This window comes from Desmodus rotundus, chromosome 4 (assembly GCF_022682495.2).
Source record: "Desmodus rotundus isolate HL8 chromosome 4, HLdesRot8A.1, whole genome shotgun sequence".
NCBI classification, from domain to species: domain Eukaryota; kingdom Metazoa; phylum Chordata; class Mammalia; order Chiroptera; family Phyllostomidae; genus Desmodus; species Desmodus rotundus.
Genome location: NC_071390.1, coordinates 122,636,595 through 122,658,407, shown reverse-complemented (window position 1 = coordinate 122,658,407; position 21,813 = coordinate 122,636,595). Strand labels below are relative to the sequence as shown.

Below are 21,813 nucleotides of genomic sequence, written 5' to 3'. Positions count from 1 at the left end.
TTAAAAAAAATTAAAATCCCATATTCATGCCTTATCCCATAATGTATGTAAACCATGTTACCATAATTATTTCCACAACTATTTTCTATTTACATTCTAAATGTTTTTGATCTATTCCTTCCGTTGCATAAATATGGTTCTCATTAAAGTAGTAATGAATGACATCTTTGGAAAGGCTTAGATCAATTTTATCTAATAAAATGGTTTCAGAAAATTTTGAGTGTAGAATTGAGAGAATATTTGAAAGTAATTTTTTTACTATAAAGTAAAAAAGGGCAAACACGTTTTTATTTAAATTGATATGACAATATGAGAAATACATTATTTCTATATTTGTCCTGAAATGAGGAAATGAATAACAGGCTAATGTATTTGTAGAAACAACATGCAATCACCATCTTGTGTGATTCCATGACTACTTTTTGATAGCTTGTATATATATAGACATACATAACAATTACATGGAATCTTAAAATTGTAGAGCCAAAATTTTTGTATTTATGTGGTCCCAAGCCTATTTCTAGGTAGGCAAATGAAGTTAGTTTCTAGAAAATCCTAGAATGTCCAGTTTCAGAATTGGAAAATTGAATATGACAATAATATGTTTAGCTTTAATAGCTGATTTTATCAATTCTTAGGGATATCTTGACAACTATTAATTTACTTTTCTAAGCAGTTTTTAATCTTTAACAGTTGCATAAATTTAAACTTTCTTTTTGTACTTTTCCAAAAGTACCTTTACTTTGAAAATATATCCATCACTTGGAGAAAAAAATATTCATGAAATTTTGCATTTGTTGCACTAATTTTAAAAAAGTTATTGATCTTCAGATTTTAGAAAATGGAGACACAAAAACATGTTTTGCTTGTATTAGATTATAGAGAAGTATCTCAAACATAATTAAATTGGATATTATATTTAATATATTTGCCAAATCATAAAATGAAACTAAAAAACTTTAACAGTAATAATATATGATGGTAGGTACAATGGTTACAAGAAAGTTATGTGCTAATTGCCTTCATATTTTATCTCTTTAGCATATTTAAGAGTATGTAACATTGTATACTTTTTTCAAATTTATAAATATATTCAACCAATAATAATCACATATGTATATATATGTATATATAGTACAGTACAGTAGTTATAACTACTATGTATGTGCAGTACTTATAACTAAAAACTACAATTGCTAGCTTTCTATAGACTATTTTCTGATGCCAATTTATTTATTTTTATTATGACATTTCAGATGCTGGTTTTTTCAGGCCCTGGAGTTATAATACGAACTGTTAATCTTGTAAGAAAAAAAGTAACTTATCAGAAGACTGGTTTCCTGAGGGAAGAATGCTCCCTACTGTCTTTTATCTCTAGCCTTTGTTCTCTAGATTTTCTCACTGATCTTGAGTTCTTGTCTGCCTACTATTTCTCTGACTTCTGTCAGCTTTACATTTTTCTTAGTGTTATTTTGGAACTTTTTTACCATGATTTTTCTTGTCTTATAAAATGACTATCTTATGTTCTTTTAAGGTTCATCACTTTTCATTTCTGCTTTGTTATCAGTCTTTTTTTAGATTACCCTGGTGACACCAGTAATCGGGCTGGTAAGAAAAGAGACAGGCAAGGAAAATGCATTTACAGCCTTAGCTGTTAAGGCAAAAGAGAAAGAACAATGATTTTCATCCAAAGAGACACCTATTACACTATAAATTTTATATATACACATATAAACAAACCTACACAAAAACATTACATTCAACTCTTTCTCCTCTTCTCATTTTCGCTACCAAAAATTGGTGAAATGCCCTCAACTGCAAATTCTCCCCCAGTCTTTCTTTAACCTCCATCCATTTATTTGTAACACTTAAAATTATTATTCTTGCTTATACCTTGAAGTCTTTCCTGGATATCTTCAGTGATTTTCATACCCAATTCTGCGTATATCATCCCTCTAGTTATTCCCATTTTTTCACACAGTTTGCACAAAGAAATTACGGCTTGTCAAAACCAAGTTGAAAAATAGGGATTTAAACAAGTGCAGGGGACACTTGGACTAAAGGAATGTGGAAAAAAAATCTAAGATTTCAGCAGAGCTTTTAAAAAAATCTCCATGTATGTATACAATGACCTGTCTAGGCTGAATAGCGTTACCCCATTTCTCTGGTACTTCTACTTCCTCTCTATTTTACATCTTTACCATCTAATTCAAACCAGGAGATTTGCCTTAGTTATGATTTAATTCTAATGTTGAAACTGACTAGGCCACATGACTATGTTCTATTCTAACTGTCTCATTCTTAATTCAGAACTCCCATTTTGTAGAACTTGCTGAGATTATGCACAACCTCTAGAATCCCACCGTTCTTCTGAAGTGTCACCTGGCTTAAAACTGTCATTTGTACTGTATCTAGACTGCTCACTTATTGCTTGGTTAATATAAAATGCTTTACTATGAAAACCTCTTTCTCTGTTCTGGTAATGTTTATTTCTCACTTTATTCTATAATTTCAAATGCACCTATATTTTTTTACCAAACAAAATTTCCAACATATACAAACCACTTATAACAATGTCATCATTCCTTCACCTATTCATAACTTAACACTCATCTCAAAACACATTTGTCAGCAAGCCAAGATCTTTCAAAGGTCACTGGCATTTCTTTGGTGGGAGGGCGGCTAAGGCAGTGGATTATTTTTGATCATTTGTAACTTAAACTGTTGATTGCACTTGACATGTGCACTACTTTTCTCTGTGTTTGGCTCCTTTTTGTTTGATTGTACCTCTGTGCCTACTTGATTCTAAGGTATCAAACTTCCTTTGCCTTGTCTGAACTTTCATCCTCAGACTCCTTTGAGGACTTCTCGCGATTCTTTGCCTCTTAAATATTATTACTTCTCAGACTCTATCTTAAACATGCTTCCTTTTTAATTCTACATTTTTTTTCTTTTTGTGCATGTTCCCAATAATTTCAGTTATTTAGAGAATACCAGCAAGAGAAAGACAAATACCATATGATCTCACTCATATGTGGAACCTAATGAACAAACTGGACTAACAAGCAAAATTGGGACAGGCTCATAGATAGCGAGTAGGCTGTCAGACATAGGACAGAGGTAAGAGGTGGAGGGGTGGATCAAAAAGGAGAAAGTCCTCATGGATGTGAGTAACAGTGTGGTGATTGTGGTGAGGGATGGAGTATAAAGGGGCTAAATAATAACAGAAAAAATACAATAAAAATTAAAAAAGAGAAAATATCACTAACAAATAAATGAAATCAAAACTGCCTTCTTACCAGAACTTTCAACTGTATATTCAACAGCCAATGTGCCATCTCAAATTGCGTCTTTCAGACACCTCTGAAGAAACCCATTAGAATTTGACACACAAAGCTGCAATAATAGATTCATTCTGAAACATTCAAGTTTTTTTCCAAATTATAAGAATTGGTGACAATTGAAATGAAGTAATTCTTGGGACAATAAATAGGGCTATGTACTGCATACTGAATTGTCTTACAGTGTGAAGGTTCCATTTAAAGTACTGTGATAACATAATCAACAGAAGAAAAAAGCAAACAAAATATAACCAGAGACATTGAAATTAAGAACATTGTAACAATAGCCAGAGGGGAGTGGGGAGGGGATAGTGGGGAGAGGGGTCTATAGGACCTACTATAAAGGTCACAAGGACAAAATCAAAGGGGAGGGTAGAGGTGGGGGAGGGAGGTGGGATTGGCTGGAGTGGAGTGGAGGGATGGGGAGAAAATGCAGACAATTGTAACTGAGTAACAATAAAAAAATAAAATAAAATAAAAAAATAAAATAAAGTACTGTGATAATGAAAAACCATTTTCACCGGAGGCATTTTGTTTATATATAAACTTACATAATCCCAGAACAAATAAAATATCTCAATTATAAGAACAACAATTTATGTATGTGCATATATACATGTGCCCGTGTAGCTCTGTGATTAGATAGCCATATTATAATTATATTTATTAAAATTCTTAGATTGAGTGTTGCAATAAAATTATTTGGAAGAGGTCACTGACTATTAAGCAAATGACTATTACCAAAATAGTCAGATATACCATTGGTATTCTGCAATCTCACAACCACAGTTCAAATGGTTGAAACTTTAAATTTAGATACCTATATTTGTCTCCAGTTTAATACCTTTTCTCATATATTGATGTGGTCTGCATCCTATCCCTACTTCCCTACTACTTCCAGCATCAAGTTAAAGCTCCTTATGGCATATGAAAGGGGACCCCCCAAAACAGGGATTTATTTATACAAATTTGAGTATTTATTCTTTTTATTGTTTTTCAGTTATATTTGTCCCAATCCCCCTGCCCCGTTACTCTACTCTATTTATTCTTACATGATTAAACTTCAGTCACCTTCAAAGTACCTTCATTTGATGCAATACAGCTATTAAGACTTTTTTCACTGTTCTATGAGTTTCTGAACTCAATTTTGATGGCTTTTAGTACTTCTGCTGTTTTGTGTTTCACCTCCTCCACATTAGTAAAATGTTTCCTTTTGAGAACTCTTTTCATCTGGAGAAACAAAAAAAAAGTCCCTCAGGGAGAGATCAGGGTGAATAGTGAGGGTGGGGCATGGGGGTCATGCCATTTATGGTCAAAAACAGCTGAACATTCAGTGCAGTGGGCAGGTGCGCTCGTAAATCACCAATGATGAAATGGGCAAAGGTGTTGAAAGAGTCTCCAAAACAAATTCCCTGAAGCTGAATGCAGCCTCTCACAGGAATGACAGCTGGTGCACTGATACAGATGGTTCCTAGAACACTCACCTAGTGGGGGAAGCCCACCCTCCAGGTTTGCGAGGTTCCCCTTCATAAGGTCCTCATAATGTCCTTAGACTATATGTGTATATGTGTGTTTATCCTGGTGGAGAAAACAGCAACAGCAACAAAAACAAAATTACTCAGATAATTGATTTAGAATGTCGTGTTGATGACAGACTATGAGTGTTGTAAGGTACATCAGGGAGTCTCCTAAGACATGGAGAGGGGGACAGTCAGGTCTAATTAGTAACTATGCAAAGCCAAATTGGGAGAAGTGCCACGGTGAGGATGGGTGCTCTGGGAATCTTGGACAGCTAACAGTGTCTAATGTGGTTGGGAATGTAGGCACAGTAATCAGTCCTAGGATGGTGGGTACGGTAATTAACTGAACAAACTGATTAAAGACTTAAACCAGTGAGGATACAGAGATAGTTTGGCTGTACTCTGCATGCTCTACTTGTCCCACGTTATTCTTGTTTGTGTCTTGTATTTTACTGAATCTATTTGTGAAATTGGCTTGTTACTTTATGCCTCTTTCTTTCATAGTTTTTATTTTGTAATTTTGATTATCGGTTCATGCAGCTTTAAAATTTTCTGGTTTTAGAACCATGTCTTTTTTTTTTTAACAGAAACCCTGCTTTGCAGTTGTTGATCATACAGTTTTATAGCACCTTGTCTTTCTTGGTTGAGTACTTCATAACAGTAAATGTTCTGGCAGATGCTTTTTCTTTCCAAGGTCAGCAAAATTATACATGTTGGTTGGTGCAGGTTTGAGTGTTAATACTTTTTGTTGTTGTTGTTGGGTGTGACTTTGGAAACAGTTCTCTTATTTTTCAGATACATAAACACTATCATACATATCATATCTTACTGGCATCCTTGATTCATTTTTAGCTTGATCACTTAATTATCTAGGCAACATTTATAAGACTGCAAAGAAACAGTTTACAGATAATAAAATGGTTGATTTAGTTCCAGTGAAGTAAAGTAATAAAAGAATCGTTTCTAAAAAATAACACAACTGATTTAACAATACTAAATCAGCAGCGAGTATTTTGGAACATTAAAGCAGAATTTTGTATAATAGTACTTGATGTTTATTTCTTATGAAAAAGGAAACTGAATTCATGCGCCTGCTCTTTTGTCAGATTTTTAGGCTTTCAATGCTTGGAAACCAGGTAACAGTACTGCGCTAGCTAATAAAACAATGTAACTAAAATGATGGTGCAACGTGCACAGACAATCTGTCACACATCCTGTTCCTTATTCACCATTCCGTTCCCTGGTAAACACTTCCTGACCCTTAGTCTTGTTTTATATACATGAGAACTTCCTGTTGGAGCAAGTTTTTACCTGACAGGAAAGGAGGAAGTTTGTACACATGTTTAGTTGACAAAACTAGAGAAATAACTGGAAGTTATTTAGAAAAGTTTGGCTTCATACAATTATGAAATGTTATTAATAAAACTTTATGAAAATTATTTTATCAAAATCTAAGATTAACCATTAAATAAGGTATTCAAAATGCTTTAAATCTCAACACCTTTCTTATTGTACACTACTGTTGTCCAGTATCTTATTTATTTTTGTATGTGAATATAAATTATCATTATCATCTTTATTATTATTTTATATAATTAAGCATATGGATATTCTATTACTTTATGTAGAATTATTCACATGTACACAGAGTTCTTTGCTCACCATTGCTTAGTGTGTCTTGCCTCTTAGCCCTGTCACCAGCCTGTGTTTCTCAGAGTTGATCCGTTAGGCGTCCGTCTGCTGATAGAAAGAAAGGGTTTACTAGCTGATAATTTCCTCATTTTACATTTTCACGAAAAGATACTCCGTTTTGGTTATTTTTCCTACATGAATTTCAGGAATCTTGAGGAATTGAACTTAGCCATGTAGAAACTTGCGTAACATTGTTTTTCTTCCTTTCCCTGAACTCTTGAACAGAGCCAGCTCTGCATCGCACACTTCTCAGAGCTACGTGTTTCTATTTACCTTTCATCCCATCTCACCCCACCAGCCACAGGCAGCACAGGATGTAAACAATACATATTGGTCACCATTTTCTCTCTCCACAGTTCACTATAAATGTACCATCACATAAATTAAGTAGTGTCTTTCGCTTATTTTTTCAATTACAGATAACATACAATATTGATTACTTTCAAGTGTAAAACATAGGATTAGAAATTTATATCACTTATAAATTGATCACCCCATTAAATCTGACACCCAACTGACACCATATATTGTTTTTACAATATCACTGACTATATTCACTATGCTCTACTTTATATCCTCGTGATTATGTAAGTGGCACTTCACTGCTCTTAGAACTTCTTAGTAGGACTGGTGATATCAAGAAAGGGTAGGAGTTAGAGGGTGAATTTTACTTAGAGTCTTAAGTGAAGAATTGAGGTTCTAGGTCACCAAAGATACTAATTATTTCTGAAAATTTCTCCACTATTTTTTCCTCTATATGTCTCTTATCTCAGTAATAATATGACACATAGATTTCAGTTAAGTATTTAATACCATCAATAATCAAGAACTATGAATAATAGTCTTACAAACTATATACCACTCTAAAGGACTTAATTTTTCTGTGCTTTAGTCTATATGTTTTGATTATTTATAGTCTCTATATTTCCATATATACAAAGATAGAATGTTGCTACCATTAAGAACAAAATATTTCACTTGTCCATTGCCAACTTTTATCATTTGTAAAATTAGATATCTGAAAACACAAGTAGTGAATTTAAATTAGAATTTATACTATCGACCAATATCACGCAGAAAAAATTCAATCATAACACAAATGATAAGAATTAAAATGCTCTTAGATTAAAAGAAAACAAGGGCAGGTATCTGGCATATGTACTTGAATGAATATGGCTTATAACATAATTTAGTTTGCTTAAATCTAATATGACATATTGTTACCATTTTCTTTAATCATTGCAAATTTAAAAGATTATTTTGAAAAAGTAAAATATTTAAACCCTTCAAATTTGTTTTATCTTACAGGATTTCACTCAATCATTGATGCCGATTTTTACGTAAGAGATCTATAATAAGTAGTTTTAGGAAATTTAAAAAATACATTTTTTAAGATTTTATTTATTTATTTTTAGAGAGGGAAGGGAAGGAGAAAGAGAGGTAGAGGAACATCAATGTGCAGTTGCCTCCTGTGCTCCTCCTACTGGGGACCTGGCCTGCAACCCAGGCGTGTACCTTGACTGGGAATTGAACTGGGGACCTTTTGGTTCACAGGCTGGCACTCAATTCACTGAGTCACACCAGCCAGGGCTAAAACATATATTTTTTAAATCCATGGAACTCATAATTTTTAGACTATGATACAGAATAAGGAATTCATATTATTTATATAAAAACACAATCTTGAAACTGTTGAAACAAAAGTTCAAAAAACAAACTTAACCTGTATATCTAGATTTATTCCAATATGTTGCATCCGGTGATATGACAATCGATTTGTACTGTATGTTTTTTATATTTTATTTTTTCTATTCTATTCTATTCTGTTCTATTCTATTCTTTCTATTCCATTCCTTTCCATTCCATTCCACTCCTTTCCTTTCCCTCATTTTATTTAATAAAATGCTGAAAATAACACATTGATTCCATTTTTAACTTACTAACAGCTCACAACAGTTTGAAAAACATCACCTTATTGAAACAAATACATTTGAATTATTAAGACATCACATATTTAGAATGTTATTACATAATAATATGAACCTTTCCACTTATCAAAGAAAAAATCAAAAGTATGGCTAACCTATGTTTAAAGTTATGCAAATCAAGTTCAGCATCTTGGATAATTTAAAATACTAGCTGACACATTAGATCTACTACATAATAATAATTCAGCTGTGAGTCAGCTGTTTAAGTTTAATATACTCAGCAGTATAATCTTCTAGACTCTTCCTGCATGCTAAAAATCCTTTTTTAACTGAGTGCTTTATCATTTATAAATTGTCTCTTTTTTTCTGCCATTTTTCTAGCCTACTCTACCTCACTTCAATAAGTAAAAATCATTTCAGAAAATGTATGCTTTATTCTTTTAAAAGATAATCAAAGTAATAAAAGATAACTGGAACTGATCGAAAGGCTTACACAGGCAGATAACTCTCTCACTAGCATTCAGTGTTCAAACATCACAACCTGTAAATGCCACGTCTATTTTTTAAGTAGTTTTGCAGTTGATCCATGTTGAAGGATTTGGGAAAACATGGATTTTCCTGAAGGTATTTAGAGTTTCTAAGTTCTCTGAGTCTTTGTTTTTGTGAATTCTGCCAGTATTCACTTATGTAGTTCACAGACATAAATATTTGTTTAGAATGATAGAGTTAGTTTTGCATTGATTTTCCACCATTAAAGGCACCATAAAGCACTATTGAAAGTGATGTCTTATATGAATATCATTAGGATGGTTAGAAAATGACAACTTATGTACATTAATCACAGGTACTCATTGAATATTTGTCAAGTATAAATGGATCTTATACAGTTTATATCGTTTTCCAATACCCATGGTTGGAAACATTTAAAACTGTAGAAGTCTCTTTTGCATTCCTTTGCATGTATCTTCTTTGGAAGCAGATTTTCACTCTGAGTAATAAGGTAGCTATTTAAAAATATTTTTCAACACACAATGTCAACATACATTCCAGAGCAACAAATGGCTATATAAAAAAAAAAAATAACAATTGCATTAGCAAATAGAAAAAAACAAGAAAAATAGTGTGCGTTTATCTGCATATTTTCTAATTAGAAAAATCAAATGTCAAAGTTAAATATTTATGCCTTCCTCATTTGCCATGCTATTACTAACTTTTGTTTCTTTTAATCCCAAATAGCTTTTAACTGGTGATTAGAACTTTTGACTTATGAGTTATTTTTTATTAGAACTTGCATGCATAAGTTGTCTTTTTTAAACAAATGTAGAGATAATTGATTGCAATAGTCCAGTGATGTCAGATTATCATCATTCCTACTGACACTTTAAAAAGTAATGTTTTCAAAACATAATAATTGTAGAATATTCCTATGACAATACTCTTTTTAAATAATTGTTTATCATTTCTTTGCTTAAAATTGGACTTCATAGTCAAAAATTAAATTTTCAATAGAGACTTTAAAATAACAAAGTGTTTATTGTAAGAGAAAAGAATTATAGTTTGTTAATTCTGAACCAACACTTTTGTTATGGCACCATGTAATGAAGATGTCTTGATTTTCCTGTCCAGATAAAATTCTTCAGTCATCCATTGATTCCTAATGGTAGTATAAGTAGAAGATACAAAAGTGATGTTTCTACTATGATAATTATGCACATAATGTTGATGTCAGTAATACATATTATTCTGATAGAGTATCTTACTCTTAATAGAGAAAATAGCCAACTTTCACATGCCAATAATAAATACATTATACATGAGATCAAAGTACTTTAGTTTTAATGAAGTTGTTAACTTGCATGAAGTGTGTAAGTTATACACAGGTCACATACCTTAGTAAATGTCCACAGATTGAATGCATTTACACAACCAGTCTCCAATCAAAAAGCAGAAAATTTACCACCCTTAAAGCTTCTACCATGCTTTCTTTCAGAATTATCTACCACTGAAGGGTAACGACTATCTCCATTTCCGACACTGGATACTATTTTCTTCACTTCCTAAGATCTAATCTGTCATTCAGTGAAAACTTCTAGATCTTAAAATGTGTTTAGTTTTAGCTGGGTAGTTAGAACTACTGTTGGTTAGAACTTCATACTGATGCATTAAGGTTGCATTTTCACTCCCAGGTCATAGCACATACAAGAAAAAAACAATAAATAAGTGGGACAATAAATTCTCTCTCTCTCTCAAAATCATTAAATGTAAAAATTATTTACATTTGTGCTGACAATTAAATGTTATTTGTTGTTGTTGAATAGGTCCTAAGTGGCACCCTTCCCAGGTTGGCCTGCAGCTAGAACATGGTAAGAACCAACTTTCACTTACATATCTATTTAATTTGGAATCCCCTTTCTGCCATCAATAGCTAATATTTATTACTTATTGAATGGAAAGTGCTCCAGTAAATGCTACCAATTTATTGCATTTGATCTTTCCAACAAATCAGTGCTCCATCTTTATGGATGAAGAATTTTAGTCTCAAAGAGATGATTTTTGCCATTCACTGTCAGTCACATTGGGGGTAAGATGTAATGAATATATTTTTGTCTCTAAAACTTTTACTGATTTACTCCCTCACCCTTGTCTCTTAATATATTCTCACAACTAGAAGTTAGCTCTTTCTTTTCCCTTTTCTGTTTTTGCTATATGAATGCAGAATAAGTGATGTAAGGAGAAATAGAGATAAATGAATAACAAAGAAAATTATTATATCCATTGTTAAGCCTCAAGTTTTAAACCTATATAGTTCATTCAGAAAATTTATAAATAGATACACTTAAAATGAGCCCTGCTAAGAACCATTCCCATTGACATTGGATCAGCATGACTCTGAAACTGGAATTGTTAAATAAAAGGTGTGGGTAGAGTGTAAATTTTGGAGGGATACTTATTCAAAATCTACAATAGCAACAAGATGCCATCTATTAAGAAATTTCAATCTCTAAATTTCTCCATTCAATGGTGAAGTGCATCTTTCTCTGGTGCTTTTAAAATATTTTAAAATATATTTTATTGATTATGTGATTAAAGTTGTCCCGTTTTCTCCCCTTTATTCCTCTCTGCCCTGCAAACTCCTCCCATCAGCATTCCTCCACCCTTAGTTCATATCCATGGGTTATACATATAAGACCCTGTGGGTATCTCCAAAGATCTCTCCTGTTAGGCTGTGAGTTTCTCCCACTGCTGCAATTCCCACAGATTTTTACAGCCAGAGGTTTTGAGGCTTTCTATCCCTGCACTGGAACCCTGGATGCATGGTTTGTCTCACTCCCCAGTTGTTCCGGTTTATCCGCATGGGAATGTGGGACCACTCTGTCCTCCTGGTCCTCCAGCTGCCACCTTGCTGTGTGTCCTCTCTGCCACGACTGCCCATCTCTGCCCCTCCTACTGGTCTGGATGAATGTTTCTTCTTTAACTCCTTGATTTTCACATTTCCATGTAGTTTGATTTTTCTGACAGTTCTGGTTGTTTTTAGTTTTTATATTTGTTGTTGTCTTTCTTTTGGTTGTGTGGGAAGGCTAAGTGTATACCTACACTTCCATCTTGGCTGGAAGTCTGGTGCTTTTTAAATATTCAGGCTATCATTTTTCAGATAACATATTCAAGTATAAACAAATGATGGTTTCCTTGTACCTAAGATGTTGTAGTTGCTCTCATTGTTATCGTAGAGATTCCATTTTGTCTCAGACATCTATCTTGAAAGCAAAGGAATCCATGACATTCTTAATATCACATATTCTTGATGGTCTCAAATTTTTCCAAGTTCACATGTTCAAGATGAATTCCCATTTGGCTAGAGTTTAAAAGAGACAAATCATTGTCTTGTTTATTTTGTCTCTGCAGGACCCACTATGTGCCAGACACATAAATGATTTTTGACACATGAATTATGAAAAACATAAAATAGTGGTATTATTCTATGAACCTGACCTATATAAAGAAGACTCAAAAAATGCCAGAGGCATCAATGTCAAATGTAATTTTAAATTGAAGGACACAATAAGTGACTGGGGAATTTCTGTTAGTTCCACCTTTCTGGTAAATGTGAAGTTTTACTTTCCCTTCACATTTATTTATCTTGTTGAGTCTACTAGTGTGTGATCTGAATAAAATATAGCCAAGTGTCCTTGGATAGGAATGTGATGACATATTAAAAAGGCAGAGAGAGAGAGAAAGAATATTAACTAAGTGAGATAAGCTGCTATTGTGCAAAGAAGAGTTTATTTGGGGTAACTTAAATTTTTAAACCTGGCTCTCTACTTACCTATCTATAGGGTCTTCTTTTGTAAAGTGGAATTAAAGAAGAACCTAACTTATTTTTTGTAAGATTGTGTTTATAAAACTCTATAATGATATGCACAAGGTAGATGTTTTAATAATAATAGTTACTACTATAAACATAGTTTTAATATTTTAAAAAAGACTTAAGGGCAAAATAATTCAGGGCCTGAATATTTATACATATTCACTGCCAGAATATATTTGCCAGAATTATTGCACTACAAAAAATGACATCATGTGAATTTAGTCTTTTACAGTTTCTTCACACAAAAGACTTCACTAAAACATAAATATAATCTAAAGCATTTATTTTTATGGGAAAACAACAAACATTTTTTTAGCTCAATGGTTCTGATGAGCTGGGCTAGATGGAGTTGGCCTTACTTGGCTAGGCTTACTCATGTAGCTGTAATCAGTTGGTGAATCGTTGGGGACTGACTGTTCTAGGATGGCCAGAACTGCAACCACTCCTCTCTGTTCTGAGTGGTCTCATGCTTCAGAGGAATAGTATAAGCTTGTTCTCATGGTGGAACTAGGGATATACACAAATGAGTATAAGCACTCAAGAATTCCTGTGGCCCAGGTTTGAAACTGGCAGCTGATCCCTTGCCCCTCATTCTGTTCACTAAAACAAGTCTCTAGCTAACCCATATTCAAGGGGTGAGGAAATAGACACCAATTCATGTTAGAAGGAACTGAAAGTCATATTTTAAGTGGTGTGGATATAGGAATTGTGAAGAATTGAAGCCATGATTGCAATAGATCTCTCATACAAACTGGCAACTAAAATGTGTTCTTTCTTCCAACCTGATTAATTATCAGGACTCAATGATGTCCTGAAAGTATAGGGTTGAATTTCTGATTCTTAGAATTACTGATTTTCTATGATATAAAGGTGAAGTGTGGGTAGAGTTGGCCCTTTTCCTACTGTTACTCCTCCCTCTATCCATACCCATTATACAACAGCCATGACCAATCCCAACCAAGGGTTAGAGATATACCCCTTAGTACCTGGCCCATTCTTGACAGGAAATCCCCAAGGAAGGTACACTGTTTGAGTTAATTTGTGCAGAAAACCCAAGCCTTTAATGGCTGATGTATGGCATAGGAAGTAATGGCATAAACTCATATTAAACATGTTCCCCTGGCCCTACATGATCCTCTCCTTTTGGAAAAAGATATAGTCATGGAGCCCAAGACAGGTGTCCCTGATGACTAAGAGTGATATAATTAATGGTATAAGTCTAAGAGTGGTATAATCAATGCTATGTCTTATTTCTGTCAGGTTGTTTTATATGAATGTTATATTGATGGGACGACATTTTAAAGTATAAAGCTGGTGATCTGTTCCTTGGAGTTAACGAGGGTGATAGAAGAGTAGTAACTAATCCCCTCCCCAAAGGTGTCAATGGGTGCATGTCGGAAATATGTTTCTAACACACGTTCAAGATGTACAAAGCGATCAGAATTGGCGTCCTTGTTAACATTTCACGTTGTTATGCACAATTGCCACAATGACAGCACTGGCTGGATATTGGTCTTTGCCTCCATCCATGCTGCATTAGCTTCCTATGTTCATTCAGCCAATTACCACAAACTTAGCAGCTTACAACAACACTCATTTATGAGCTTGAATACACAATGTGGCTGGGTTCTTTGCTCCATAGTCTTTGCTGTATTCTTCCCTGCTCCTTCAAAATCCTGGAGTGCTGAAAAGCTCCGTCTCTGTTTCCATTGTCTTCAGCTTAAAGTGAATACAAAATAAATAATCTCATCAAGCCCCATGGGTTTAAATTTTAATAATTATATTCATAGGCATTTCTATCCAACTTCCTACTTCACAGCTCCCACGTAAATGTCTGATATTTATCACACACTTCACATGTCCTAACTGAAATCTTAATTTTCAACAAGTCCTGCTCCTTTTTCAGTCGTCTTCATGTCGGTTAATGAGGTTGCAATGACCCTAAGTGCTGAGCCCAAAGATCTGAGACCAATTTTTATCTCACTGAATTCTATCTTCTTAAGTTGAACCTACTGTATGTTCAAAATACATCTGTATCTAACAAATTTTCTTACATTTCCTCCACTGCCACCTTAATCCAAACATCAATCATCTCTTGATAAATTACAAATTACTCTTAAATAATCTCTTTGCTTCCTTTTCCTCCATTTTCCACACAATATCCACAGGGCTTTTTTTTTTTTTTTTCCTTTTTTTAAGGTAAACCCTGCCTCTCCCCTGGTGCTTAGCAATAAGCATTGAAGTCATTTTACCCCTCCTAATGTGTCCTGTTAATATAATTATTTAGGGAAGAGTTGAGATGTATTGATGTATCTACTGACATCCAAAATTATACTTTTAAAAATACTTTGTGTTGTACTTGATTATGACGTTATCTAATATTACATTTTCTGAGAACATAATAGGATTGTAGCTATTGGTGGTCTACTTTAGGTAGCATTGGGTAAACACTGTTCATTTGAAAATTTACTAGATATATTTATTAAAATGGGTATAATCGCATTTAATTTTATCTCAAAAATTTTATTACACATCGTAATTTCTATGTTAATTTCAGCTTAGCTTTTTTGGTTCCTAATGAAAATTTCTCATTATGATTTCAAATTATATTAAAATATAATTCTTTATTATTTAAGGTGGGCCTTTTTTGAAGGACTACATAACCATTCAAAGTGTTGCAGCTTCCTCCATTGTCACACTCTATTTTACAGACCTAGGTCAGCAGGTCAGTTGGACTACGGTAAGTATTAATTTGAAATGCAATAGTTTGATGTGTAGTACTTGCTGATGTGAAATATTTCTGTCAAATAACTTATAGCAAAACCTATAGTTTGAATGGTATTTTAAATTGTCCATTTTTACTGTGATCAGTAGCTAAACTTCCACTCCAGAACTGGAGCAACAGGAGAAGGTACAGTTGAGAAAAGGAAGTTAAGTTTCATTGTATAAATCAGTCTATTCAATGACTGATGGCTTAGTTTGTTCTCTCCCGACGCCTTGTCAATGACATTTCCTCAGCTTTCATTCTAGGAGCCTGGTGATAATGAAGATCCTTTTGACGTTGGAAAGAAAAAAGATAAAATTTTAAATAAAAATGTTCTAAGTCAGTTGGAGCGCATTTTGAGATTAAGAGTAAAGTACTCAGAATTATTTCCGTTGGGAGGAGGGTGCTCTTTTGGCTTTCCTTGGAGGAGGAGCTTTAAGGTGATGGTGGCTGAATCCAATGTCACTAAATGAGGGGAAGGGTTCTCAGGAACACCTATAAAGGACACATGGATAAAAACAAGGTGGGGGGTAGAATCAGGAGAGGGAGGTGGGGATGGCTAGGGTGGGGGGCCATGGGGGTAAGTGCAGACAACTGTACTTGAACAACAATAAAATAATTTTAAAAAAGAAAAAAGCATGGAGGACTAAGAAACAGAAAATATCTGACGCCAGTTCACAAGTATGGAACTCTTCATGAGTAATAGAATACATTCAGTAGTAAGAAGAAATGCTACGTGATATTTAGCTACAGAGCCAATGAAAGTTTTAATCTAATAAATAATTTGACTCTGATACCCAAAGAATAATGCAATCATTGTATTTTTAAATAAAACTTATTTGTATCATTTAGACTTTAAAAAATTTTTTTCTGATTGAATTCTATTAGTTAATCGTGATGTGATTATCTTTTTAAATAATTTCTATTCAAAATGTCTTTCCCTTTTGCCAGCATTAGCAATCAACATTATCATGTATTCTGCTTTGAGTTTTCCCTTTATAGTTAAGCTATCACTTTTTAATATTCTTACAAACACAAGATATTTTATGCATTATTATTTCTCAAAAAGAGAATTTCAAGTTTGTATTCATTAATTAAAAGTGTCACATTCTTTATATTTATAAAAATTTCTTCTTCAACATATCCAGTCTTCACATATGATAGCTAGATGATAGATTGATGGATAGATGATAGATAGACTCATAGATAGATAAGCTTATAAGCTTTTTGGTTAAATAGTTCCTTTCGTTTTCCAAAGTTTGTTGAGCTTTGCATACTAATTTGTTGCACTAAAAACCAAGTTTAAAATATTCTGAATCCTTATGAAATGTATTGTAATGTTTACAAAGCAACCTGTTGATGCAGACATTGTGTAAGTAAAGGGTTCAGTACATGTGATATTTACAGACCTTTGCTGAAAGAGAGTTTAGACAAGTGGATTTTGATCTTCAAAAGTTAAACTATTAAGTCTTTGTCTGCATTTATAATGAGAAGGGAATCCTGTCTACAGAAGTTGTGTGAGAATAAGCAGCATTAACTCTGAGTCCATTGGAAGTTCCAGCTCCATCATTTGGATAAGCACTGAGGAGAAAAAAAAGGGCTAAGGTGGAATTATATGATAATTGTACTAGCAAATTATAGCTTATTTGAGAGAAAAGTCATTTAGGTAACAAAGAGAACTCTGGAAATAGGCTGGATATTTTTAAATCAACCCTATGGCTCACACACCCTTTTGCCCCAAATGCGCCAGTCTTATTAAATGCTAAAATACACACATTACATCACAATCACACTTACTTTACATAAACTAAATTACAAATTAATAAAAAAAAATATTTTACCATGTATAACATTCTTGTATTTTTGCAATTATCATGCACTCTCAAAATAAAAGCATTATCATATTTTTTAAGGTAATCTCTTTAATTTAGCAAGGTCAAAATTAACATTTAATAATATTTTTCTTCAAGTAAGAGTGTTTTGTCACAGATATATTGAGAAAATATAATTTTTTAAAAAAGAAAAAATAGAACTTACTGAAAGGCTTAGGAGAAGAGGTTAATATAATAATATAATAATATAATAATCTTCACTATATAAATTCTAATAACTAGACTAGGCCAGAATAAAGGTCTTACAGTTTTCATCATTGTACATGCATTCATGTGTGTACATATAACTCCAGCAATTTATCTGTTGCATAAATTAATGTATCTACTACCAAAGTCAGACACAGAATTGTTCCACTCCCTCCCCCCCACAAAGAAAACATGTTATCCCTGGGGCAACCTCCAATCTCCATCTCTGTGTTTTTGTCATGTAATATATGCTATGTAAACAGAATCAACAGTTTTTTTAGGTTTATTTTTCCATCCTGGTTATTTTAAGTATCAACACTCAGCTCTTTTTCACTGAACAGCATTGAAGTTGTATGGATTTAGCAGAGTTTGTTTAATCATTTACGCATTGTCAGACATTTGGGTGGTTTATGGTATTTTGCGATTACAAATAAAGCTATTAACTCTCGGTGTATAGGTATTTGAGTGAACATATTTTTCTTTATCTGGGAGACTTGAGCTTTAAGTGTACCTTTTATATTCTAAATACAAATCCTCTATCTGTTATGTGGTTTATAAATATTTTCCTTAGTTCTTAACTTATCTTCTCATCATCTCAACAAAATTTCATTCTTTTTGTTGGGTACTATGTTTCCGGCTTTAATGCAGTCTCATTTTTTAATGTTTTCTCTTAAGAATCTTGCCTTCCTAGTCACATGTAAGATGTTGCTTAGCACTGGATCTGAGAGTTTTCTCCCATGTCTCCTTCTAATAGTTTAATAGTTTTATATTTTACATTTAAGCAATATTACATGACCAATATTTATTTAGATTCATCCTTTTATGGCAATTTAGTTCTTCTTTGTAATGGTGAGTTTACATCTTGTAAAATCATTCTTCTTCCTGAATAATACTTTATTTAGTGTTTGCTTGTTTTGGTAGTTCTGCCATTAACTAATTCTCTCAATTCTTGTTCATGGTAAAATGTATTTATTTAACTTTTATTCTTGATTATTTTTGCAGAAAAACAATCTCACATTGGCAGTTATTTTTGCCTTTGCAAAAGTTTATTATTTTAATTTCGACTTTTACTGTTTCTTTTGAAAAGTCTACTATATGCCTTTGAAATTAATGTGTCTGATTTACTTTATAATTTTCTTTTGTCCGACTATCAACAGCTTGACTGTGCTGCACACAGTTATGTTTATGTTTCTATTTACACTATATGGGTTTATAGTATAATCCAGAGTCTCCTTGAGTCTATAGTTGCGTGTGTGTGTGTGTGTCTTCAAGTAAGAGTGTTTTGTCACAGATATATTGAGATATATATATGTGTGTGTGTATATACACCATAGGTATATATGTGTATACACCATAGGTATATATGTATACACACAGGTATATATGTATACACACACACACACATATATATAATTTGAAAAAATTAGTTAAGATACACTCTTTACCTTTTGATTCTCCATTTGTATCACCTTGTGTGGTTCATATTAGACATCCAAATGTGTGTTTCAAAGTTTTGTAGTATCTGCTAAAATTCTCAGCCTTACCCTTCATTTCCTTGAACATATAAAAGATAGGTTTTTAAAGTCTGTGTCTGATAATCCTGTTTGGTAAACCTTTGATTCACCTTTTTTGAATGTCTGTTGTTTCTTTTCATTTTGGTCATGATATCTACTCTCCTTGTATATCTGCATATTTCAGATCTAGTGCAGGAAAATTTGTGAAAAATCTTAATGATAACATGAGGCTTAGAATAATGTTTTCTTTGTTTTAAGGTAATTTATCATCCTACAGACAGACTAATGGCACTACATGGTCTAGATCATCTTAATCCATTCAGTGATTGAAATAATTCAAGCTGAAATTCAGTACCTGTAAAGATATACTTATTTCTGCTTACTTCTGGGGTGTAACTCTTTTATGCCCTAACCCAAATTCTGCAGATTATATATCTGCACCTCTATCTTCTAAAGGTAACAAGAAACATGGTTTGTTTCTTGCATTGTCAGGCACCTCAAAAAGATTCCGTGTTGTTTCTTTTTAAAGATTTAACTATGATCTCACCTTTAACTGGAACATAATCAACAAAAGAAAAAAGCAAACAAAATATAACCAGAGACATTGAAATTAAGAACAATGTAACAATAGCCAGAGGGGAGTGGGGAAGGGATAGTGGGGAGAGGGGTCTACAGGAGCTACTATAAAGGACACAAGGACAAAACCAAGGGAGAGGGTAGGTGGGGGAAGAATGTGGGATTGGCTGGGGTGGGGTGGAGGGATGGGAAGAAAATGCAGACAATTATAACTGAATAAAATTTTAAAAATTAAAAAAAAATAAAAATAAAGATTTAATTATTTATTTTTAGAGAGAGGGGAAAGGAAGGAGGAAGAGAGGTAGTGAAACATCAATGTGCGGTTGCCTCTTGGCACCCCCTACTGGAGACCTGGCCTGCAACCCAGGTATGTGCCCTAACTTGGAATTGAACCGGCAACCCTTTGGTTCACAGGTTGGCACTCAATCTACTGAAATACACCAGCCAGGGAAGATTTTGTGTTCTTATCAGGCTCTTATTGGGCTTCATACTCCAGGTCAATCACTACTCTTTTAAAGCAAATTAGAACCACAATGAGGTACCATCTCACACCAGTCAGAGTGGCCAACACAAACAAATCAACAAACAAATGTTGGAGAGGATGCGGAGAAAAGGGAACCCTAGTGCACTGTTGGTGGAAATGTAGACTGGTGAGGCCACTGTGGAAAACAGTATGGAATTTCCTCAGAAAACTAAAAATGGAACTGCCCTTTGACCCAGCAATTCCGCTGCTGAGATTATACCCTAAGAACCCTGAAACACCAATCCAAGAGATCCTATGCACCCCAATGTTCATAGCAGCACAATTTACAACAGCCAAGTGCTGGAAGCAACCTAATTGCCCATCAGCAAATGAGTGGATCCCAAAACTATGGTATATTAACACAATGGAGTTCTATGCAGCAGAGAGAAAGAAGGAACTTATACCCTTTGCAATGGCATGGATGGAACTGGAGAGCATTATGCTAAGTGAAATAAGCCAGGCGGTGAGGGACAAATACCATATGATCTCACCTTTAACTGGAACATAATCAATAGAAGAAAAAAGCAAACAAAACATAACCAGAGACATTGAGTAATCTAGCAATAGCCAGGGGGGAGTGGGGAGGGGACAGTGAGGAGAGGGGATTACAGGAACTACTATAAAGGACACATGGACAAAATCGAGGGGGAGGGTGGAGGTGGTGAGGGTGGAGGGGGGTTCGGCTGGGGTGGGGTGGAGGGATGGGGAGAAAAGGCATACAACTGTAATTGAATAACAATAATTTTTTTAATTACTTAAAAAGATGAAAAAAAACAAAAACAAGAAAAAACCTAATAAAAGTTCCCTGTACTATTTATGAAGATATCATTATATTAAGTTTAACTTTTATTTTTATTTTAAACTATTTATAATTGTCCAACTATCTTTTGGTTAGTATTTCCAAAGAAGACTTCTTGTTATTTGTATAAGCACCTAATCTAATGTTTTTCTTAAAACATGCTCACCTGTCCCTTGCTCCAATTCATAGAATAGTCTAAGTCTGTAGACATACCTACGGTCATACCTAAACCTTAATAACTCTATAAAAATTAATGCTTAAATTACCTTTTTATTTTCAGGTATAATAAGTAAACCTTATTCATAAATAAACCTTAAGAACATGTATAAAAATTTATTGTTCAATCTAAATCTTTATTTTCAGGTATAATAAGTAAGATTTAGTAACACCTAAAAATATATACTTTAATTTATATCACCTTCTTATTTCAGGTATTTTTGGCTGAATACACAGGACCTCTGTTAATATATTTCCTCTTTTATTTGAGGATTCCATACATATATGACATGAAAGAGAGTTCTAGAAGATCACGTCACCCAGTAGTACAGTAAGTAATATATAAAGTATATTTAAGTTAAGGAATTAAAATAGTATGGAGATAATTATGTCGATAAAGTTTGTATAATCAATTGATTATATAATCAATTAAATTAAATTAAATGCATTCAATTTTAGGGAAATAAATTTTAGGTAATCATGAATAATATATACA

General features: G+C 33.4%; 1 protein-coding gene across 2 annotated transcripts in view; it reads left to right on the top strand.

Moving 5' to 3' along the window:
- TECRL (trans-2,3-enoyl-CoA reductase like) overlaps nt 1-21,813 on the top strand; it is a 72,119-nt gene that overhangs the window by 21,397 nt on the left and 28,909 nt on the right. For both annotated transcript variants that reach the window (XM_045187437.3, XM_024577665.4), the window contains exons 3-5: nt 10,800-10,844; nt 15,484-15,587; nt 21,533-21,648. In XM_045187437.3, coding sequence (XP_045043372.2) covers nt 10,800-10,844; nt 15,484-15,587; nt 21,533-21,648 — 265 coding nt within the window. The remainder of the gene's footprint in view (nt 1-10,799; nt 10,845-15,483; nt 15,588-21,532; nt 21,649-21,813) is intronic.